This window comes from Natator depressus, chromosome 11 (assembly GCF_965152275.1).
Source record: "Natator depressus isolate rNatDep1 chromosome 11, rNatDep2.hap1, whole genome shotgun sequence".
NCBI lineage: Eukaryota > Metazoa > Chordata > Testudines > Cheloniidae > Natator > Natator depressus.
The window spans coordinates 18,828,210-18,853,105 of record NC_134244.1 but is presented as its reverse complement, the minus strand read 5'-3'; the positions used below and the strand labels follow the sequence as shown (position 1 = coordinate 18,853,105).

The window sequence follows — 24,896 nt, the reverse complement described above, 5'->3', positions numbered from 1 at the left end:
TGTGATAGCAATGATGGAAACATTAGCAAGGAGAGGTCTCACGATAGGGTTAGATGACACAGTGATAAAAGTACCAAAGGTCTCTCTCTATTAGTGCACCTATCAATTCTGCCGCAAGTAGTGAATTACACCAGTAAATGCGGTAGCTGTATGTGTTTCCAGCAAATGAGTTACAAGAGCCAAGAACAGAAGACAGGATTCCGTAGTCCCCTGGCCACTTGACACTTCCTCCAGTTAACCCTTGCAGCTAGACCGATCAAATGTTGTTGTTGTTGTTTATTGAAACAATTTCTCAGCTAAGAGCTTTTTTTGTTTTTTTTTTTAATGAAAAATCACACCCGCACCCCAAAACTTTAGTGTTTTTGAAAATAAAAGGTTGGTTTTTTTTTCCTTTTCTTTTTTTCAGTTAGCCCTTTTTGACCAGTCCTCCTCAAAAGCAGGGATGGAGACTGCTGCCAAATATCTCACCTCTCAATCCCTTCCCTTGTCCCACATGCCTTCCCTCAATCCCACGAGCCTTTCACCTCCACTCTCCCAGGCCCTAAGAGGTTTCCGCCCCCCAAGCAGGCAAATGAGCCTTATATTCCCTGACTAGTGACCTCTTGAGCACTGAGCCACTTTTGTCTCTGCCAGGTCTGCCTTGGCCCTAGACACTACTGCTGCTCTGAGCATCTTGCTTTACTGCCACCTCTACTGCTTAGCATGAAGCTGAATGCAGAGCCCAGCAGCAACAGGAAACTGGGCAAGTCTCAGTGGTTTGGCAGAAATGCCCTGATCCCCTCATTCCTTTGGCTATATATGTTCTCCCCACAGTACCACCTGGAGACCTTCCAGGAAACAAGCCAGTTCTCAAAGTGAATACCCAAGGGTTAATATTGAATAGGCTGCGTGTGTGTGTGTGTGTACGTACATGTTTTTTGCGGTACAAGCAAAGCAAATTATTTTCACCCCCCTCTTGATTATGTGTTAATCTGCCTTTAAACATTCTTATCCCTGACATGCAATTTTGTAGGAATTCTATCAGGTTTTATATCCCATGTTGAAAATAATAAATGCCAAGCTTGAACCTTTGCTTATCTCCTTCATACAGCTTGATGCCATTTTTTGTTTTACAGACTATCAAGGAGAATACAAACATTTTACTCTTTGGTCTAAAACTTCATGAATGTAACTCCATGAAAGAGAATCCATTTATACCAGTAGCTAGCATTTTCCAGGGTAAGTGACATGTTCAGAAGGAAGGATTCAGTTTCCAACTCTGCCAGAAACTTCCTATAAGATGTAGGGCAAGTTGCTTAATTGTAATGCCTCAGTTCCCCATTTGTCAAATGCAACTTAACATTTCCTTCTTCCCATCTTTTATCTGTTTTGTCTGCCTAAATTGTCTTACTGTTTGTACAACATCTTGTACAATGGGGCCCTGATTTTGGTTGGTTCTTTTAGTCTCCACTAAACAAGAAGTAATAATAATGGCCACATTTTGGTTGAGCATCCGATCTAAACAATAAAGTTAATGTTTCGGGGACTCTGAATATAATCTTCCCAAGCAGGTAGTATTGGGAGATGCAGTTTTTAAAAGACTGGATTTCAAACCATGAGCTTATGTATATCATTTCTCCTGATGAAATGTGTGGTCATTTTCTTTAAATCCCTTTGACACATCCCTCATTCGCTACTTGCACAAATCTCCCAGCACAACACACGCTCCCGCAAGTCATTGGTTTAAGGTTTCTTAGAGCTGCCTGGAAAATGGAGCAGCTTGGTAAGCTGCCTTCCGGTGGAATCTAGAACCTTCCACACACACCACTTCCCTGATTAACTGCCAGCCTGTGTCCCTTCGCAGACAGAGCATTACTCCTCCAGAACGTCTCCCACATACCTGACTAACTGTCAGCCTTGAGGGCTATGCCAACAGTCATTTGGCTGAGTTGCACATACATCATCTCGAGTTTCATTAAAATTGCCAAGGTGCGGGAGGAGGGGGGACTCAGAGGGACTCATGTAACTGCTGTTGTTTTACCAAACTGTACAAAACAAAGATCACTATTCTCACTCTCCCAAAGCAATCCTGAAATTGCCTGCCTGAAAGTGTTCTCCTTACCATAAACTTGAGTGCTTACCATAAAGCCAGAGGTAATCACTAGTTTTATTGTTTAGGTAAAAGGTGAGGATAAAAGACGGTGCAAAAAATGAGAATGGGATAACAATACAAAGTAGCTAGGGGAGAGGCTTTTATTGTAGCTAGTTAGCATTTAGACAAATCTATACGTACACAAGCGTTTATCAGGTACATATCAGAAGTCTCGTTTTCTTGCAACTGAGTTGTGTTTTTCTCGTCTTTCAGCCATTAATCAAGACAAGGCATTGGCAATGGGATATGATGTTAATGAATTCTTAAACTACTCATCAGTTCATAAAATTAGGTACACAGTTTTTGTTCCTTAAGCGAAGTCTTGTAAACTCTCACGTCCTGTAGAAGACAGTGTACTAGACAGATGGTGTCCTAAAGCCTTTAATAAACATAGCCATATCAAATCATTTTTAAATGCAGTTTCTTTTTAACTAGAAATGCTCTGAATTTCTTTCTTCCTCATCCATCAAGATTGCATCAGGACCAACGGAGTATCTTGTAATCCTGTAGAACCTGACCTCATCGCTACATCTTACAATAAAACATCTTCAAAAAGGCATTGCCATTCATGTGAGGCTAGTTGGATTATACACAAGTGTATATAGTAGCTGGCTCTGTACAGGGGGCCTTTGAGAACTGCAGTAGCATCATTCATTACTGTAAGTGCCTCACATTACAAATTTTGCCCTTGTGGGTTTCATGATCTACATAGTTTAGTGAGTGCAGTGCTCATGGAGTTAATATGCGCCACAAGGGTTTTGTCTTCATCTTTGACTCAGGTGTAGTCAGACAAGCCATACACACTCAAAATGCTGGCTTAGAAATGTCTCCTGTACGAGTCTGCAGAGTTAGTCAATTATACACCAGAAGTGGCAGACAATTGACCATTGGATTGATTGGAGCATTAAGATACCACAATGTAGATAGTATGTTTGACCTGAAAAAGAAATGAATGACTATTTATTAGCCTTATAGTCAGTAATAATGCCACCAATCATGACTATTTTAACTTTTTTTTTTTTTTTTTTTTAAATCCCTAGACCCCATGTAGCTATCCAAAAAAGACTACAAGAGGGCCAGGCTGCTGCTGTTGCTCCTCTCTCCTCTTATCAAACAGTTTGGGAAACTTTTGCTAACCAGTCCGAATTGGAGAGAGACACTTTTTTGCATGATGTTTTCCCAAGTGGTTTCCTCTGGGGCACATCCACTGGTTCCTTTAATGTTGAAGGAGGCTGGGCCGAGGATGGAAAAGGAGAGAGTATTTGGGACTGGTTTGGGCACCAAGGTCATGTCCACATGAATCAGACCGCAAATGTGGCATGTGACAGTTACCACAAAACTGACTATGATGTTTATCTGCTCAGGGGTCTTCAGTCGAAGCTGTACAAGTTTTCTATATCCTGGCCTAGGATTTTTCCCACTGGCATTAGAAACAGCTTCAGCCTCCAAGGTGTAAATTACTACAACAAATTGATAAACAGCTTACTGGACTCTAATATTGAGCCCATGGTGACTTTGTTCCACTGGGACCTCCCACAAGCACTGCAAGATCTCGGTGGATGGCAGAATGAGAGCATTATTGATACTTTTGCAGACTATGCAGACTTCTGCTTTGCCACCTTTGGGGATCGGGTTAAATTTTGGGTTACCTTCCATGAACCTTGGGTCATTAGTTACGCTGGCTATGGCACTGGACAGCATCCCCCGGGAATCACTGATCCAGGAGTAGCATCTTATAAGGTACCCACAAAGAGGAGCTTGCATTCTTGGGGCTATTGTCGTTGTGCTTTTTCTTTGATTACATTCTGGTTTGTGTTGATTCTGTGACCTGGTGGTGGGTAAATCTCAAACGATCTGTATGTAAGGCCAGTGCTTGCTCATCAAGACATATCCGTCATGCAACATTTATAAGAAATCCGCTAATTAGCAAGGCTAGATCGATGGGAAAATAAAGGGTTAATACTTAATTGTAGCAAAACTAAGAGAATGAATGTATTTGATTCTATCCCTCTCCTCCCAAAGCCCTTCTTGTCACATCATTTTAGGCTGGGATTTTCAAAGAGGCCAAAGGAAGTTGGATTTCAATGGGAGTCCAATTTGAAAAACCCAACCTTAGATTGCGAGACCTTCAGGACAGGTACTATATCCTGCCATGTGTTTGTGCAATGGCCTATACATACAGAGAAGACTCCACTTGCAACTGAATTGAAGGTGTATCTGGGTTGGAATGTGGCAGCTTCTTAACATTGCTTGTCACACCTATGAAATAGATTGACTGAACTTCTTCAAACCTCAAAGCTTGAATCTGCATTTGGGGCTAAGGTGGCAGGAGAGGTTTCTTTCCTCATTTGATTCAAATTAGTTTTATGTAGCACTTTCTATGAACTTAACTGGGGTTTTGTGTTGGGTAGGAATGTTTAATTTTTATATATATTTAATCTTCATGTTTAAAAGTTCTTAAACTGCTGGCTACAAACCCGTGTGCAGTGCTGTGACACACTTCCCTTCTTCTTTTCTCCCAAGGTGGCTCACTCCATTATTAAGGCGCATGCAAAAGCCTGGCACTTATATGATGACCGATATCGTTCCCAACAGCATGGTAAGGTGGGAATAGTGCTGAATTCAGATTGGGCTGAACCCAAGACCCCAACAAGTTCTGAGGATGTGAAGGCAGCTGAGCGCTACATGCATTTCATGCTAGGCTGGTTTGCTCACCCTATATTTGTTAATGGAGACTACCCAGATATCCTGAAGTCCCAGATCCAACAGAAGAACCAGCAGTGCTCTATCCCAGTTGCCATCCTCCCTTCATTTAGTGAGGAAGAGAAGTCCATAGTGCAAGGAACTGCAGATTTCTTTGGTCTTTCTCATTACACTTCCAGACTGATCAGTACTGCGGCTAATGACACTTGTCTTCCAGACTATGAGAATATTGTGAACTTTTCCCAACATGTTGATCCTTCTTGGCCACAGACTGCTTCATCTTGGATCAGAGTGGTCCCTTGGGGGCTGAGAAGGCTGTTGAAGTTTGTTTCCCAGGAATATACAGGGACTAGGATCCCAATTTACATAGCAGGGAATGGTGTGCCCACAGAAGATGGAGGGGATGTTATTAATGACACAAAGAGAATGGATTATTTCAGGCTGTACATCAACGAGGCTCTGAAAGGTATGCAGTATTTGTTTTTAAATGGTTAAATCAGAGGTGGGCAAACTACGGTGGCCCGTGGGACCCTCCTGCCCGGCCCCTGAGCTTCTGGCCCAGGAGGCTCACCCCAGCCCCTCCCCCACTACCCCGTCCCTCTCCCGCAGCCTCAGTGTGCCGCACTGCTGACACAACACTCTGGGCGGCCGGGCAGCGCAGTTGCAGAGCCACGGCCTGACCCGGTGCTCTGGGCGGCATGGCTGTAGCGCCGCCAGCCACCGGCGCTCCAGGCAGTGCGGTAAGGGGGTAGGGAGCGGGGGGGTTGGATAGAGGGCAGGGGAGTTGGGGGTTGTGGTCAGGGCGCAGGGGTGTGGATGGGGTCGGGGTGGTTAGGGGCAGGGATCCCCGGGGGGGGCAGTCAAGAAGGAGAGATGGGGTTGGATGGGATGGCAGGGGGCAGTTGGGACAGGGAGCAGGGGGTGGTGGAGGGGGTAGGAGTCCTGGGGGGGCTGTCAGGGGACTAGAAGTGTGTGGAGGGGTCAGATAGGAGGCGGGGGCCTGGCTGTTTGGGGAGACCCAGCCTCCCCTAACCAGCCCTCCATACAATTTTGGAAACTTAATGTGGCCTTCAGGCCAAAAAGTTTGCCTGCCTCTGGGTGAAAAGTTCTTTAATTGGGTCAGTGTTTTCACTTTAACTTGTGACAACCTGTGAACATTCCCATTTGTGTGGTACCATTAAAGCTACATCCTCTTTCAACTGCAGCCACTAGATATGACTTGATCCCATAGACCATGTCTGAATAGGTTTCTCAGACCTGAAGAAGAGCTCTGTATAAACTCAAAAACTTCTTTCACCAACAGAAGTTGGTCTAATAATAGATATTACCTCACCCACCTTATCTCTCTATGTGCATACTATGTAAGGTTGAAAACCTTGGGCCCAAACCTGCACTGAGCTCTGTGGGAAAACCCTTGTCCCCATACAAAGCTGTACTGAAGTTAATGTGGTACCAGGCAAGTGTCTGAATCCACCAGACTGGATCTCCTTGCAGGATCAGGGCCTAAGTGCAGAAGACTGGCATATCCCTGCCTAGAGTATGAAAACATCACTCACAGAAGTGTGTGTTTCAGAGTAGCAGCCGTGTTAGTCTGTATTCGCAAAAAGAAAAGGAGTACTTGTGGCACCTTAGAGACTAACCAATTTATTTGAGCATAAGCTTTCGTGAGCTACAGCTCACTTCATCAGATGCATTCAGCGGAAAATACAGTGGGGAGATTGTATTTTCCACTGAATGCATCCGACGAAGTGAGCTGCAGCCCACGAAAGCCCACGCTCAAACAAATCTGCTAGTCTCTAAGGTGCCACAAGTACTCCCTTTCTTTTTGCGAATACAGACTAACATGGCTGCTACTCTGAAACCTGTCATTTACAGAAGGGTTTTCCAGTGTCCGGCTGGGGTTTGGTAGGCTGACATTAGGCTCTTTAATTGACCCCAGGATATTCGAGGTACTGCTTCTCTCTGCCACACTGGCTACTGGGGAGCTGAAGAAGGATTTTCTTTGGTCTAGGGATGAGACTGGCCCAGGCTGCTACTTCCTCCACAAATCTTGGGATTTCCTGCCATATTGGGCAGGTTTTCCTCTCATGAATGACCGTGTCGCTGGGGCAGACTCTCATGGCTAAGGAAGGTGAACTCTTCCATTAGTTATCAGAAGGCTGCATAGAAGCATGGTCTTAAAACCTACTATATGTTAGGAAGGGCAGGGCAGAAATCTTGAAACATAGAGTTTAAGGGGCATGGTGGGCTAATCTGTGTTAGGGCCCAATAGGGAAATAGAAAAGGAGTACTTGCGGCACGTGTGTGTGTAAAGTGCTTTACAAAGCAGCTCAGTATCATTATCCCCAGTTTACAATAATGACTGAAAGTTGTCCTTTGATAACTGTGATGGTGACCTACATAAAATGTTAGTCCAGTTACCAGTATGTAGGTGTCATGATAACCACCTGCATGATTTACAGTATTTAGTGTCCCTGTTGGTAATCTCCATAGAAAGGTTGAGGACTGAATGCACAAGGCAAGTGAACTACCCTCTGATCTGAGCAGAGATTCCCTTCTGGTTGTAGGTGGATGCACCTTGGTAGGGCAAGGTGAGGAAGCTGGCACTGCTGCCCCTACTATACATGTTCTATGGGCTAATTAGAGGACTTCTTTCTCCAGGAAAGTCCAGTCAGCATTGAATTTACATAACAGTTCTGTCTAAATATAGTAGTAGGTCCATGAGAGAGCTGTACACTTGCCATGGTTAGACACCTGACCTTCAAAATATAAGCATGTTGGCTTAGGAAGCAAGAGGCCAGAAGAAGGAATCAAAAGTGAGGGTTTGAAAGGAACAAATAGTCCTCAGGGACTTCTTTCCCATTGACTTGTGAAGGGAGTTAGGCACCAAAGAGCCACTTGTGCCTTTGAAAATTTCCCACATGGTAGCACAGCTCACCGTGACTAGGTTGTTGGGCCAGCTTATAGCTGAGTTTTGAAACTATCTAAATCTATGCACATAGAAAACTAATTTGAATTTTCTCCCTCCCACCTCTTGTGAGTACAACAAATTTTGCCTTACCAATCATCGTTTTCAGTGATAAACAAGTTATAGATTACAGCCCTGGAAACACTCAGCCAGGGAGACTTGAGTTTTTTTTCCTTAAATAAACAAGGAAAAGACCTAGGGGAAACATATTCACAATATTAACATAGTTCCTTTTCTTTGAGCAAGTGCATCTCAAATTAAAAAAAAATCAAAACAAAATATTTTTTTAAACCTTAATATTTTTAATTTCTAAGAACAACTTATGAAAAAATCATCATGCTCTAGGTGTAATAAAAATACAGGATAGTGATACATTTATCACTGCCTGCTAGTGGTTGGTTTATAGAGAAAAGAAGTCCTGTTACTAACAGAATAGAACTGAACTGCCAGGTGGCACATGGGCCAGGTTTTTTAGAGTCAAAAGATCCTAGATTCTGTCCTCCGTGCAATATATGTTGACATAGATGACAACACTGATATATATCTGCACAGTACAGAGATTAATTACAATGTGTTATGGTTACTGGTGGTCTCAGATACATGAGATGTTTTGGTCTTTAGCCTCATGATGCATCCTTGGGTGTGTCACTGTTATCCTTGTTTGTTCCTTTGTGTAATATTGCTCATTGTCCAGAAAAATATTCAAAGTCTAACGTATTTCTCTTATATTATTTTATTTTTATTTTAACAGCTGTAAGGCTAGATGCAGTTGATGTTCAGACATATATCGCCCGATCCCTGATTGATGGCTTTGAAGGCCCAATGGGTTACAGTCAACTATTTGGACTACATCACGTGAATTTTGAAGATGGCAACAGACAAAGGACACCAAAGGAGTCCGCATATTTCTTCTCCAGTGTTACTGAAAAGAATGGTTTCCCCAAAGAAGTCATGGACAGATCTCTTCAGTCACTGAGATGTGATTCACCCCCACCACCAAGGTTACTTAGTTTACCAGCATCTGACGTACCTTCAAAGGCAAAGGTTGTTTGGGAAAAATTCTCACCCCAAATTAAGTTTGAAAGGGACATGTACTTCTATGGAACCTTCCCAGATGACTTTACATGGGGTGTGTCCTCCTCTGCCTACCAGATTGAAGGAGGTTGGGATGAGGATGGCAAAGGGCCTAGCATTTGGGATAACTTCACCCACATCCCAGGGAACATAAAAAATAATGAGACTGGAGATATAGCTTGTGATAGCTACAACAAACTAGCTGCAGATCTTTACATGCTGACAGCTTTAAGGGTAAAGAGCTATAGATTCTCTCTGTCTTGGCCTCGCATTTTTCCTAGTGGAAGAAATGATTCCATAAATAGCCATGGGGTTGATTATTACAACCGACTTATCAATGGTTTGACTGCAAGAAATATCACTCCTCTGGTCACTCTGCACCACTGGGATCTGCCTCAGGCTCTCCAGGACATTGGTGGCTGGGAGAACGATTTATTGATTGAACTTTTTGATAGTTTCGCAGACTTCTGTTTCCAGACTTTTGGAGACAGAGTGAAATTTTGGATGACCTTTAACGAACCCTTCGTCATTGCATGGGCTGGATATGGGTTAGGAGAGCTTCCACCAAATGTGAAGGATAATCCAGGTTACGCTCCCTATAAGATTACACACACATTACTAAAAGCTCATGCCAGGGTTTACCATACATATGACCGTAAATACAGAGTCAGTCAGAAAGGGGTTATTTCTTTGAGCCTCAGTACTGAGTGGGTTGAACCAAAGACACTGGCTGATCCCAGAGATGTGGAAGCAGCAGATCGCTATCTGCAGTTTAATCTAGGGTGGTTTGCACACCCAATTTTCAAAAATGGGGACTACCCAGAGGCCATGAAATGGACAGTAGGGAACAGGAGTGAGCTACAGAACTTGCCATCCTCGCGTCTGCCAGCTTTCACAGCAGAGGAGAGAGAATACATCAGGGGCACAGCTGACGTCTTCTGTTTCAACACCTATACCTCCAAAATTATAAAGCATAAGACCACCAGGCTTGAACCATTCTCTTATGAGGATGACCAGGAGCGATTGGAGGAGGTTGATTCATCCTGGCCTACCTCAGCAACTACAGGAATGAGAGCTGTAGCCTGGGGTCTCAGGAGGCTGCTAAATTGGATTAAAGAGGAGTACGGCAATCCCCCAATTTATATAACTGAAAATGGGGTGGGAATACAGACCAAATCTGACGCTGACGACACTAACCGGATATTTTACTACAAAACCTACATCGATGAAGCTCTGAAAGGTATTGGGGTTATTTACAGTAGTGCTAGCATGATGATGAAAGATTTCCACCATCATGGGTTCCAGGTCTGCTTTTTCTCCCAGTGAGGAGTGTCTTTTGAAAGATAAGCATCCCTTGTCTTCCCTAACACATGAGGAACTGAAGGTGCTTAAAGTGAGATGTGCAGCTTGCCAAGTCTAAATTGGAGGTCACCCTTGAAATAGTTTTACAAAACAAAAATCGAGCTTTCTTAGCTCCTCTATGCTCACCTTCCCTTCTTTTCCTTCTCTTATGCCATGCTGGCTGATGCTTCTTGGATGGATATATTGAGTCAGGCTCGAATAGCTAGCAATTACCATCCAATGGTGGTTCTGAATTAGGAAGCTTTCACTGCTGTTGTCCATTCCATCAGCTGCAAAGATGGCTTAAACAGCATGTTGGGGATTCCCATGGTTTGGGGGAATCTCCAGGTGTGAAAGAGCCAGCCTGTACCTCCGCAGACCCCATGGCGTAAGTGTGTCAGAGGAGAAGGGGAATTGTCTAAAAAATGCTGAACTGCTGCAGCGAGGCATCATTTAGTGCAGCCTTGCGGATCTGGGGCATGGAGCCTTGATTTTTCTACGCACAGGCCTTAATGGGGAAAAGGGGAGTTGATGATGATTTTAACTGAGGTAACTAAACTAGAGATGACCCTGCGCCATGACTCTCAGCTCTGGACTTTGAGAGAAAGTTTAGGGGTGCTCAGATTCAGGGTTTGGTCTTTTTTTCCTCCCATCCCTAAACTAGAACAAACAGAAAAGAGACTGGAACCTTCATTATCTTCTGATAATGCCAATTGGTAAACAGGCTGTAGTGTACTGACTTTGTATATGTGATACTGCCCTCTAGGTACTGGCCCACTCAAATAGTTGTGGGGTTTTTTTTGTTTAAATCTTTTCAGCCTACAAGTTGGACGGCGTTAATCTTCGAGGATACGTTGCTTGGTCTCTCATGGACAACTTTGAATGGTTGCATGGTTACAGTGTCAGGTTTGGACTGCACCAGGTTGATTTTGAAAATCCAAACAGGCCCAGGACCCCCAAACGCTCTGCTGTGTACTATGCTGAAGTCATACGTAACAACGGGATCCCATTACCAAAAGAGGATGAATTTTTATATGGGGAATTTCCAAAGAATTTTTCATGGAGCGTAGCAACTGCAGCATATCAGGTTAGGAGATCATAATGCCATCTGTGTATTATCAGTGAACAATTGATTGTTTTCAGAGGACACTCAAAGCTTTCATAAAATTGGGATATAGTAAAATTGGAGGAGCTTATAATAGCTAATATCAGACGCGGGGAATGCAAAGACACTTAAGAATAAGTATGTCCTAAAGTGGGGATTTAACTTTTTATATAATTATAGATTGAAGGAGCCTGGAGAGCAGATGGGAAAGGACTTAGCATTTGGGACCAGTTTGCTCATACTCCCTTGAAGATTAGCAATGATGAAAATGCAGATGTAGCTTGTGACAGCTACCACAAACTCGAGAAGGACTTGGCTTGTCTGAAAGCTCTCCAAGTGTCTCACTATCGCTTTTCAATCTCCTGGCCCCGTGTTCTCCCAGATGGAACTACAAAGCATGTTAACGAAGCTGGATTAAACTACTATGAGAGGCTTATTAATGCTCTCCTTGCATCTAATATTAAACCTCAGGTAAACATCTATATATAATAAGATTTCAGGATTGTCACTGTGTGTGTCCTTCTGAAGCCTAGAATGTCTGTTGTCAGTGTGAAGCAATGGACACAGCTATGAGCATGGTTGAGAGGTCTTTTTTTTTTTTAGGATATTACCAGGTTCAGTCATCATTGGTATTTGCAGTCTGTTACCATCCAATTTTTCAGTTTTTCAGCCATATTGGGCTTTTTTATGCATATGACTTTACACCTGTATGACGGTACAGACTTTCCAGCCCTACATTTTTATGATTCTATTAGCTGAAGTCACCTCAAGAGGTCATTTTGTCCAGCCCCCCACACTGAGGCAGGATTAAGTACTTAGGCCACCATGACAGCTGTTTGTCTCACCTTTTCTTAAAAACCTGGAGTGTGGGAGATTCCCTAGGTTACCTATTCCAGTTCTTAATTACCCTTTTAGTTAGAAAATTGTACCTAATACCTAACTTCAGTCTTCACTGCAGCAAATAATGATGCTTGGACTGTGAATCCCAAAAAAGCTGTTAATAACAGTTTGATACCAAAAATAAAATTTTTCATTCTCTCAAATTGCCATGAGCAATCGTCCCTGAGTCCCAGTCCTAAGAGTTGCTGAACTCTCTCAATTTTTATGGACTTCAGGGGGAGTTGAGGTTGTTCAGAAGTCTTGCAGGATTGGCCCCATCTTTCTAAATAACAGAATCAAAGTTTATTTTCCCCTTCAAACGTTAAGCACGTGAATGTCTCAGCCTAGCAAAAAACAGGAATTTTCTTTAAAAGGGTAAAGAGAAACCATATATTGTGGTTTTTCCAGCTGCAGTCCTTGTGGTGTGAAAAGTGGGGCTGAGAAGAGATGCTTGATGCTCAGGGAATCTTGGATGTCTTTTTTTAAATCCCTAAATTTTATAGGGCTATCAATTCACTGTCTTGTATTGGGTGGGTGCGGGGAGGGAGGTACCAGATTCTAATCTTAGCTTGTTTTGACAACAATTCCAAAACTGGTGTAGTCATCCACTTGGGTCCATCACTGGGCAATTGTGACTATTAATTACATTAGGGATCAAATCCAAATCTGGCACAAATAAGTGCAGCTCCATGGCTGGATGTTTCCCAGTGTCTGAAAAGACTGTAGAAGAAATGAGTAGTAGTATTTGTTGTATTAGTGACCACTGTGGTGAGCTGCGCACAATACAGGCTTTGGGAGTCTCCCTTTATGATACAAATCAATTAATGTAACTGCCTGTCAGTCAGCGATAGTCATGTGATGATAAATGCAGGCTTTTGTAAGTAAAGGCATGTCCTTTGTCCATTTCTTCATGAATGAGAGTGAATCAGTGATTATCTCAGAAATTAGCTAGTGATGTTTGTAACTCTCTCTCTACATAGGTAACTATTTACCACTGGGACCTCCCACAGGCCCTGCAGAATGTTGGCGGGTGGGAGAATGAAACCATAGTTCAGAGATTTAAAGAATATGCTGAGTTACTTTTCCAGAGGCTGGGAGATAAAGTGAAATTTTGGTTAACCCTCAATGAACCCTATATAATCGCAAATCTTGGCTATGGCTATGGCACATCTGCTCCAGGTATGGCTACTGTCTTTAAGCTGTGTTCTCCGGTGTGAGTGAGAAGGAAGTTCATGGTTATTCAGGAGACAAAGGATGATCTTATGGTTAAGGCACTGGATTGGGACTCAAAAGATCTGAGTTCAATTCCTGGGTCTGCCACAGAATTTCTTTGTGACCTTGGGCAAGTCAGTTTTATGTGTCTCTGCTTCAGTTCCTTAGCTGTAAAATTGAGGTAGTTTATATTGGGAGTTTCCAAAGAACTTTTCATGAAATATTGCTTCTGCAACGTGTCAGGTTGGGAAATGACCATGTGAATTACGAGTGGACAATCACATGTGTATGCAGAAAACACACAGGTTTTATAAAATTGGGGTTTGTAAAGTTTTGCTTAATAGGGGCATTGCAAGGATAAAATCTGTTCTTGTGAGGTGCTGAGTACTAGATAGGGTGATCAGATAGCAAGTGTGAAAAATTGAGATGGAGGTGGGAGGTAACAGGTGCCTATATAAGACACAGCCTTGAATATCAGGACTGTCCCTATAAAATTGGGACATCTGGTCACCCTAATACTAGAGTACTGAGTGCCCATATAATTATCCAGAGAGACAGGACCATACAGTACCTCCTGTGGAGACACCTGCATGTGAGGTATGGAACCTCTGCAGTGCATATGCATCACATCCTTGAAATCATCCCCTCGTGGGAGAGTGAGACCTGCAGCTTCCCCACATCATGGATCTCCAGGAAGGGAAGAGTTTCCCTCAATCCTGTGGAAAGAGATTCTCTGTGTGTGTTGTTCTGGACCCCTCTGCCCTGCAGTTTGGCCCCTGCGGTGCCGGATGAGATGGCGTTTCTTCTTTTACTGGCAGTTCTAGTTGTTCTTTATGTGTTACTCTGCTGGAAATGAAGGCTTGGTTGTGGGAGCAGCCCTGTCTTACCTCATGAATTGCTCTCTCTTCAGGAATCTTTTCTAGACCAGGTAAAGCTCCTTACATAGTTGGGCATAACTTAATAAAGGCGCATGCTGAAGTCTGGCATCTGTACAATGAAACCTACCGTCCTAAACAAGGAGGATTAATCTCCATTACCATTAACTCTGACTGGGCTGAGCCAAGAAACCCTGACAAGCAGGAAGATATTGACGCTGCGAGGCGATATGTGCAGGTACACAGGAGATCTCACCAATACACCCTTTACTCTTTCTCACTCCCATATTCCTAATCCCATAGTTACTATGATACAGAGATGCCTTGACCTGGATCACTGCCTTACCATTTTCTAGCAGATTGTTGCAGTGAACCAAGCCTAACACTGAGGCTCTCAATATCTTTTTCATGTACCAATAGTTTTAATTGTGTAGAACCTCCTTAAGATTTTTTTGTCTCCCAGGGACACCCATCCTCTCCTTGATAACCCTGTAGCAGAGCAGTTATACAGTAAGCAGCAGAGAAGAGCCAAAATAGAAATACAGCACCACAGCCTTGTGAGGCACTTCCCTGCGTCTCTGTTTGCTCATTCATTTTAAGTTGCCGGTAAATGGTATGGCACAAATTTTGCCATTGGCTAATAGAATATTAGTTCATGGCATTCTTGCATGGCATTCAGTTGGCGATGCGTTATTTAACCCTCGCCCATCCTCTTTCTTATTTACTTGGCTTAGTTTTATGGTGGTTGGTTTGCTCATCCCATTTTCAAAAACGGTGATTACAATGAAGTGATGAAAACGAGAATACGGGAGCGCAGCCTGGCCCAAGGCCTGAGCGAATCACGGTAAGCGCCTGGTAATGTATTTACTCATGTCTTGTTAACTTCCACCTTGCAAAATTCCACTGTCCTGGTAAGGATGTGTGGGCTGGTAAATATTCATGATTATTTTAAAGCTGGGTGAAGTAGTTACAGTAAATTTGCAGTGACTCTTACTCCTGAGGTATTATGTTACAGTGGTTAAAACAGTGGCTTCACTGTAACTGATCCTTGAGTTCGATTCTAAACTAGTGACTGGTGCCTCCACCTAAAAACTTCCAAGTGACAAACAATATCTAAGGCAGGTGCAGTGCCAGTAAAACTCAGTAGGCAAACTACCTTCAGAGTGTCATATTTATTATGAAAGGATGGGGAGGATAAAGAATTGGGATTTAGGGTTATGATGATAAATCGTATGAACCATTTTCCCTTTAAAATAAACCTGGCTAAGATAAGGAACATTCGGTAGCCTGCTTAGGTCTACAGTGGTGGGATCCCAGCAGTGCCTTCTAATCTGTAGTGACTCACATCTTCTCTACTATACAGTCTAGCTGTTACCTAGCAGTGGTTTAAAACCTGAACTCTAGCAATAACATTTTCATTTGTTTGCTGTCCAAGATGTGAAGAATGCCCCTAACACTCTGTAACCTCTCTCTTTGTCATATGACTACAGTGGTGTTAACTGGCCACTCCGTCTGGAATGGTCCCTTAGAATATGTGCTAGCTACTTACGCTAAACAATCTGCTCTACCGTGCATTTAGCTGCGGTGCTCCAAATACCTTTCCCAGACCCGAAGAAGAGCTCTTTGTGGCTTGAAAGCTTATGCCTCTCACCAAAAGATATTAATGTACCCATCTTGTCTCCTTTAAGAAGGATAGCTTTGTCAGGGTCAATCCCTTCCCACTTGCACCAATTCATTGGTGTAGCTCAATCCATTATTCAGGAACACCAAATAAACTTGTATAAAAAAGTGCTCACCATCTGTACACAGGATTAAGTCTGACCTGTTTTGTGTTGAGTATTTTACCTACTTGATTTCTGGCCTATGTAAATGCAATCTGTTAATTCTGTAAATGAGCGAATGGAGAAGATATGGGATAAACTAATTTATTATCTTAATTAAATACATCTATAGGAGTTGCTGTATTCCCCTAGAAAGTTCTCTTTTGCTTTTGGCTTTAATGTTAAAACTATTTCCGCACATCTCATTTGCAAATAAAACAAACTTCTGGAAAATCACTTTCTTCAAGAGCTTCTTTGGGGTAACGACACAAACAGGCAGCTCAAAATTGTACATATGATGCCCTGCAGGGGAAGACGTAATGCTCCTATTCAGATGCATTGAGTGTTGCTTTCAACTGCTCTTAAAAATGATATGTTATATTGATCAGCTGTGAAAAATTGAAGCCTGGTGACTCAAGAAACTTAGTTCAAAGGCACCAGTCTGGCCAGATGGTCCATGATTCCATTGTGCTATCACAGCTTTATCCTGAGATGTTGGGAGGAACATCAAACTTCTGTGCTGCAGATCACCTTCCCTTTTCCAGAGTCTGGCTACACCCTGGCCAACATGTGAATCTCTTCACTTTCACAGCATGGTATAGCGAAACTGGCAGAGGTTGCACTTGAGCTGTGCAGTATTTCTGATCATTTACCTCTGAAAAGGTAAAGGAATGTTTGCTGATAAAATCTGGTCTTGAAGAATTGCTTAGCATGCTCTGGAAAAGGTGTGATTTGGTGTCTGTAGTGCGTTAATGCTTGAGTTCTGTTCCCAGCTCGGGAAGGAGTGTGGCCTAGTGGTTGGAGCAGATTCTTGTGTTCAAGTTCCATTTCTGCCACTGTCTCACTTTGGGCAAGTCTCTCAGTATTCCAGTCAATAAAATTGGTATTATGATGCTTACATCAGAGGCTTTTAAGTTGAATTTTAATCTTCCTTGTTTTTCCCTTTTAATGCAGACTCCCAGAATTTACCGAAAGTGAAAAGCAGAGAATTAAAGGCACATTTGATTTCTTTGGTTTCAATCATTATACCACAATATTGGCATACAACTTAAACTATACTTCTACCATCGCATCCTATGATGCTGATAGGTAAGACATAAGCATAAAGTTATAGTCAAATAACACACACACTTCTGGAGCCTGTACCAATATGATCAATGTTAAACATTAAAAATTAACTTGACAAGCTTTTGGACTTTTAGACCCCCAGGACTTGGGCTAGTAAAATATTCACTGGCTCAGAAGTTTGGGTACTGCCCAAAATTCAGGGAATAAATGTGATACTTGCTGCCCTTGCTCCATCGTCACAAGCTTATGACACTGAATTTTTAGCAAACACAGTTAAGAACAGAACCACTAATAAAGGAAAATGTGTTAGTCTACTCACATTTTTATATCAACTTCTGACCATCTTGAAAATGGTATCTTCATAGACTCTGGCTTTTGAGATGGCAGACTATACTGGTTTCTAGATGTCTTTTAAATGTGTAAAAAGAAAAGGAGTACTTGTGGCACCTTAGAGACTAACCAATTTATTTGAGCATGAGCTTTCGTGAGCTACAGCTCACTTAGCTGTAGCTCACGAAAGCTTATGCTCAAATAAATTGGTTAGTCTCTAAGGTGCCACAAGTACTCCTTTTCTTTTTGCGAATACAGACTAACACGGCTGTTGCTCTGAAACCTTTTAAATGTGTGTTTGTCATAATGGAATTCGTGTACCAACTACAGTATGATGCTTTAAGGGTGAAACAACTTAAATACTAAACATATATAAAGCTTCTTCTTTTAATATTAAAATAACCACCTGGCCTAGTTTTATATTTAATAGATTAGCAAATACGGGCTGCTTTTAACAACTTTTTTGCTGTATAGGAGGGGGAAGTACTGATAATTTTCCTCTCCACGTATAGTCCCACATAAATAGCTGCTTTGTTATCAATGTATGGAGAGAGTTTTGGAAATAATTCCCAGAGAGTTGGGTATAAACCCCCCTTGATGACAGAGGGAAACTGAGATCAGAGGACCACATTCTCTGATCAAGGAGGTTTTACACCTAGGGTGACGCAAGAGTAAAATATCAGCACACATGGGTGGGGTGGGGCAGCCACAGGTGCACAGCCCTGACCGGAGCCATGGGGGAGGGAGGCATACAGGCCTAGGAAGCTGCAAGGGGGGTGTATGGCCCCTGCTGCAGCCCTCAAAACAAGCCATGGGGCAGGGGCTCATGGCCCCGGCTCCAGACCCCAGCTGAAGCCACAGGGCAGAGGCGCATGATCCCAGTTCCAACCCCGGCCGTGCTGCTAGATCAGCCCAACTGACAGTCACCTCACCTCCCAGCAGGGCTGGTGAGTGCAGCCATGGGATGGGACAGGGCATAGGCGAGTGAGTGTCAGGGAGGTCTGAGGGGGGGTGCTGGGCTGTGAGGGGGCAGAGGGCACTGGGGGCGGTTTGTGTGTTTTGGAGTCCTGGGTAGTGGGGGAGATCTCTGTGTGTCAGGGCGCTGGGCAGTGTGGGGCACTGTGTAGTTGTGGTGGGGGGGCTGTGGAGAAGGACACTGGGGAGGGGGAAATCTGTGTGTGTGTTGGAGAACTAGGGTGTGTGGGGTGGTTGGCAGTTGTGGGGCACACTGGCAGCACAGGGCCAGGCAGACCAATGTGCATCTGGCCATGCCATGCCATGCATGCCCCATTGCCCCTGGCTGGACCTCCCCTTGCCCACCTCTAGAGGGCTGGGGCAGGGGGAGGAGATGCAGGGGTGGGGTCCGGGTGGTGCTTACCTGGTGCGGCTTCTGGGAAGCGGTCGACAGGTCCCTCTGGCTCCGAGGGGCAGGGGCGACCAGGGGGCTCTATGCACTGCTCGTGCCTGCAGGCCCTGCCCCCGCAGCTCCCATTGGCCGCGGTTCCTGGCCAATGAGAGCTGCGAAGCCGGCGCTCATGGTGGGCGCAGCACACAGAGACTTCCCTGGCCACCCCTCCACCTAGGGGCTGCAGGGTCCTGCCAGCCACTTCCTGGGAACTGCACGGAGCCAGGAAGGGAGCCTTCCCACTAGGTGACCAGTCCAACCCCGTGCCAAATATCTGGACACCTGTAGGGATGTGGGACAAACAGCTAAATATCGGGACAGTCCTGATTTTTATCAGAATGTCTGGTCACCCCAATTCCCATTAGAGTTAGGGGAATTATCTACATATATGGAGAGGAAAATAAATTACCAGTATCACTCCTGCTATCTGTGAAAAGTTAACCACTGCCTTAAACTACATCAAACTGGACTTGGAAAGAGCTCTCAACAAGCAAGCATGACGATGGGAGCACATCGATGGGAGGGATCTTTAGAGCTCACAAGCATCCTCCACCAATGATTTAAAAGACTGCAGAAAAACCCTGTCAAATTTGGTACTCTCTGTATTTTGTCTATTTTTTGCTTTTATGAGTTTTAATCGGTTGTACATAGAAACTCCCCTGAACTCAGTAGCTCTCTGAAGCCTGCCCATATCTTTGAAGCTTGAACGCTTCTGTAATTTTAACCAAAACCTATATACACTATGGATTCAGTCCTGCATTGTTTATGTCCCCAAAATTGCCATTGACGTACAAGGAATGCAGGATTGAACGCACGCTCTCTTGGAGGTTCTAAAGTATTTAGCTATACGTGTTAGAACCTCCAAGAGAACACTAAAACTAGATTGGATTATTTTAGGGTTAGCATTTGACATAGCTTAAGCCAGTGGCTCTCAGTCTCTTTCAAGGTGGACCACATCTTAATAGACTAGTGAGGTTCACCTCCCCACTCCCAATCAGATCACACTTCATTCTCAAGGCCACCCCAGCAACTGCTTACCTGGGGAAAAGTAATGCTAGAGGAAAGTTATTGTGTTACTGTCTTTAATTTGTTCTTTGTCCCACCTTTTGCAAACCAATTCTCTTTTAGGTTTTTATTTCACCCCCCATATCATGGGTCGTGCCCCCCCACCCCCCAAATTAAAATAAAAATCAATTGCTCTGTTCCTCTCTCCCCTCAGGCTCCTTTCCTTCCCTTCCACCTGGTGGTTCTCTCAACCTTCAAATGCTACCCAGTTCCCTGCTTCCCGTCATTTCTGCTGTCTTGCCAATGCTACCTAGGTCTCTTATTGTGCTGCCTGACTTCCCGGCTTCCCTGAACATTCTCCTCTCCCGGGGACAGGTCTTCATCATGACTGCCAGCTTCAGTCCTATTGCTGCTTCTGTTATTTCAGTCCCGAAGACCCAGAAGTTGAAGGATAGAATTTGTCTGACAGCCATTCATGTGATTGTTAATATTTCTTGTTCATAAAGTGCTCATCCCAAGCACTTCTATAGAGCATATACTGTTGAATCTGAGACAGTAAGCTCTTCAGGGCCTGTACAGGGCCTAGCACAAAGCCCTGACTGGAACCTTTAGGTTCTGCTGTAATACAAATAAATAATAATGCACAATTTGATCCTTGGCCTAAGCTGTTGGTGTTGGCAGAATAAGGTGTTTTATTATTGTTACATTCTGATTCTCATCCACAGAGGGGTAGCTTCAGTAACGGACCGGAGCTGGCTGGGCTCTGGTTCCTTCTGGTTAAAGGTGACCCCCTTTGGCTTCAGAAAGATCCTGAGGTGGATAAAGGAAGAGTATGATAACCCTCCAATTTACGTTACTGAGAACGGGATTTCTGAACGTGGAGACCTAGGCCTCAATGACACTTGGCGAATACACTACTACAAGAGCTACATTAATGAAGCGTTAAAAGGTACAGGTTCCTTCACCCCAATCCGATGAGAGCAGTACTTCTGATCAGAACTATGCTTTCACATTTTAACAGGAAACTTATAACGTAGTGCTCGTTCTTAGTTCAAGCAACATTGGCATCATCAAGGTTCTTGGGTCTTGTCTCTCAGCAGTCCCAATCTCCTGTGCCCATTGTTGGCAGAGGCCAAATACTAGGGGCTCTAACCCTCCACAAGCAATTGACTCAATACAGAATTAAGACCAAACACTTGCTACCTAATTCTGGACTTTTGTTCTTTGCCCCTATATATTGCATCATACTTTGTTTGCATATGATGTAACTAATCACAACTGCGGAGAGACAGTTTCTCTTTTCTTCAGGTTTCCCTGATGGAGCACTAAGCATTGCTGTGTATAAGACTGGCACCACCAACTACACCATGTATGTGCATTACTACTGCAGTGTACTTAGCCTCCAGTGGTCCTCAGTGAGCTAGGCCCTTGTTCAGACTCCCATCTATTGTGCCAGTTTGCTTTGCCATTCAGAACTCTTGTTCACAGTAGCTTGTGGTTTAATTGTCTGCCCAAAGGATGGTTTGAAGAGAGTTAAGATCAGTTGTCATGTTGCTATTTAATACCTCATCTGTGTAAACACATACTAGCCTATAGTCAGTACTACCTGCTGTTGTTTAATGTTAATTATAGCCATGGGCAACTGGAATGGTGGTGGTGGTGGTGGAGTGGTATTCTTCCAAGCTGTACCCACTGCAGCATTGCTAACCTCAAGAGATCATAAATCCTGAGATTTTAAAAGACCATATTGTGTTTTTTCATGTTTTGATTTGTTAAACTCCCCCTGCCCCTCCCCGGTATGTGTTTGATAACTAAATCTATTGGGCAAGATGATTTTGGCCCCTGCTTCAGAATTTCTCACCCCAACATCTGCCTGTCCCCTGCCCAGCAATTAATTCTGTCCCCAGTTTTCTTCTTTCGGGGGTTCTTCATTCCCTTCTCTCAGGATTGGGAAGTTGTAGCAGGAAGGAGGGAGAGGGATAGAGGCACTATCCTGTCCAATTGCTCACAGGAGGGAGCAAAACCATGCTAGGCTCTTTGTTCCCTCTTCCCTTCCTGTGAGAACAGCGAGCAGGGGGGGAGGAACTCTGCTGGCTTCCACCAGGGTTAATTGTGCAAGGGGGGCAAGAGCTCATCACTTGTGAAAATAGTGAGAGAGCTGGCACTATTTGACATGCCCAGATGAGAGTTCTGATGGAAGATCATGCAGCTGTTCAAAATACGATCATATCCCCTCTTTATTGGGGGAGGTCACAGCAGCGGTTTATACACTGTTTACAATGTGAAGGCTTTCTTCACAGTCTGAAAGAGCTTCACTTTTTTTTAAATGACAGCTTAGATTCTGGAGCACAAGATACCAGCCATCAAAGAGTACTGGTTCAATCCGTAAATTACACATCAAAGATAAAGTGAATGAAATAAGGATTTCCCTTTAACTGCTAGTTCTGAACTAAAATTAAGGATGGGATGAGGTATGAAATCTGGGGATATAAGGTAACTAATTCCTCCAGTACTATGACTAGACATGGTGATAAAACCCGTGGGAGAAAAAAAAACATAGAAATTGGGCTTGTAGCTTTTTTTTTTTTTTAAATTGGCTCCCAGCAAGCCGGGGCAAAATGGGGAGAGTGTCAGGGGTGCACAGCGGGCCCACCACAGTCCCAGATGGCACACGGGGGGGGATCTAGTCACAGAGTGTTGGGGTTCTTAGGGATTGGCTTATTTTGGCCTTGTTTTGAAATGGGATTAGCTTGATTTTTGTCTTATTGTGAAAGTCAGGGTACTTATTTACCATGTGAAAGTTGGCAACTGTGCTATGCATGTCACTTTGGTAGCATACTGAATTGCCTTCTATATTGACAGATGCCAAGATAAACATATTGGATAAAAAGCCCTAAAATAAGTTAAATACCTACATGATCATGCTTTCACATTTGGTGCATCTCAACAGCTGTTCTACTTGATGGTGTTGATCTCCGAGGCTACACTGCATGGTCTCTGATGGACAACTTAGAATGGGCAACAGGCTTTGCTGAAAAATTTGGTTTGCATTACATCAACTTTACCGATCCCAATCTGCCCAGGATTCCCAGAGAATCTTCAAAATATTATTCATCAATCATACAATGTAATGGCTTCCCAGACCCAGCAAATGGACCACATTTGTGTCTCCAGCCACAGCCTGAAGGTAACTAACTAGAAAGAGAACAGAGGGATTAATATTAATGGCTAAGAGCATCCTAATGATTTCTACATTTATACAATGAAGTAAGTTACTTTGTAGAATTCCCTACAGCCCCAGCATAATCCATATTTGGGATTCAGTTACAGTAGTTGCTAACTGAGCTATTATTGGTGAATACGCTGGGAACTGATTATGTTGAACTACACGGGGCTGCTGTATATACCTTCAAATATTACTTTACATTTTTATGAATGGAGAAACACACTTTTTTGCTGCAGATTGAGAATATTGTCAAAACTAGGAATTTCAGTCCACAGAGGAGTTAGGTCCAAAACACCTAGAACCAGCTGAGCTAATTTATACAGTATGTAATACTTGTACGACACCCTTGGCATACGTGAAGCTGTTCAAAACATAGGGATCTAGCACTCTTTGGAGAATGTGACTCTTTAAATGAAACACTTTCCTATCCCATAGAAAATGATCTCTACCTAAGCATGGCGGAAAATGAAGGTGAGACTGTAACAAAATAACTTTTGAAAATACCAGAAAAAATATTCAGAAGTGGTTTCTGAGTTAGGTAAACAAAGGCTGTATAATCTAAGGATTGGTGCCAGATTAATATTACTTTTTTTTTTGTGAGTGGTAGATCTCCTTTTGAATGGTCTTAAATGTCCAAATTAAAATGACCAATTACTAACCTATCTTCCCCCACCTGTTGTAAGACAGTATATTGATTAGCTGCCCCCAAAGAACCCCAAACAAGTGAGGAGAAATCAAATAGCTGTGTACATGACGTAGTTCGTAAGAGGTGTTGATGCCATTCAATTCTTGTCTTCCCAGGTACTACTACACCGACTGCCAGCACAATGGGGTCTGTGCACAATGCCTCCAGTGGGAAAGTACAATTTCTGGGATTAGGTTTAACTTCACTGAATGCAGAAATAGGACTGTATGTGCTATTTGCTTTTGCTCTGATTGGTGTGTTAGGACTTGCTCTTTTTTCATACAAATATGGCAAGTTATCTAAAAGAGTGAGTAAACCATCAGGATAGAGTTAAGTAAAATGTACACTTTTGAAGTGTGTGCATGCAATGTAAGATGTTCCCTTCTTTAAAGTCTTGAGGGCCGGACACACAATACCACCTGTAGTTGTTAGCTACTGTTAAGAGGTTCTTTCACCTGTTGTCCCTAGCTTATAGTATAACTATTTAATTAAGTTAATGTAAGTGCTAGTTGGTTAGTTTTGATTTTTAAAATGTATACATAAAAAAAGCTAAGCTTTGGCAAGCTCAAATTATTACAAAATTGGAATGCATGCATCAAAATTGTCCTCAAATTTCAAACAAAGCTTTCCAAAAAGTTGATTAGACTGATGTAGTTTACATCTTACTGTGCTTATCTTTCCCATTAATATCAGTAGGAGTCAGGTTAATATTTTAAAACTTCTAATGACAATTGAAAAAATTAATTTTAGATAAAATGAATTGAGGCCTTGCTGAGTTTTTTTGTACTAGCACCTATCACTTGTTGTATTAAGCACTTACACAGATCTAAAAAAATGTGTTTGCTATACTTACATACATTTACCACACCAAACTTCAAGTTTTGTATGTTTGCTTCTGTCACTCACCCTATTCATTCAAAGTTGGTTTCCTCCTTGTTAAACATTCTTTCATTTATAGCTGGAGTCCCTTTGTTTTTATTAGAAAAATTAAGCTGTCTAATAATCTTTCAGCCTGGCTACTAACAGTTCTTGGGCAACAATGTTTTCATCTCTGTCCAAAGTAAAATAG

The 24,896-nt window shown here is 43.1% G+C and overlaps 1 protein-coding gene across 1 annotated transcript in view; it reads left to right on the top strand.

Annotated features, from left to right (window-relative positions):
• LCT (lactase) overlaps window positions 1-24,226 on the top strand; it is a 29,745-nt gene extending 5,519 nt beyond the window's left edge. Inside the window, exons 4-17 of the mRNA XM_074966801.1 lie at window positions 1,116-1,218; window positions 2,345-2,423; window positions 3,172-3,871; window positions 4,655-5,300; window positions 8,554-10,116; window positions 11,036-11,304; window positions 11,503-11,793; window positions 13,182-13,380; window positions 14,324-14,526; window positions 15,023-15,132; window positions 17,063-17,197; window positions 20,642-20,865; window positions 22,867-23,103; window positions 23,944-24,226. Coding sequence (XP_074822902.1) covers window positions 1,116-1,218; window positions 2,345-2,423; window positions 3,172-3,871; window positions 4,655-5,300; window positions 8,554-10,116; window positions 11,036-11,304; window positions 11,503-11,793; window positions 13,182-13,380; window positions 14,324-14,526; window positions 15,023-15,132; window positions 17,063-17,197; window positions 20,642-20,865; window positions 22,867-23,103; window positions 23,944-24,155 — 4,971 coding nt within the window. The 3' untranslated portion in view covers window positions 24,156-24,226. The remainder of the gene's footprint in view (window positions 1-1,115; window positions 1,219-2,344; window positions 2,424-3,171; window positions 3,872-4,654; window positions 5,301-8,553; window positions 10,117-11,035; window positions 11,305-11,502; window positions 11,794-13,181; window positions 13,381-14,323; window positions 14,527-15,022; window positions 15,133-17,062; window positions 17,198-20,641; window positions 20,866-22,866; window positions 23,104-23,943) is intronic.
• The last annotated feature ends 670 nt before the right edge of the window (window positions 24,227-24,896 follow it).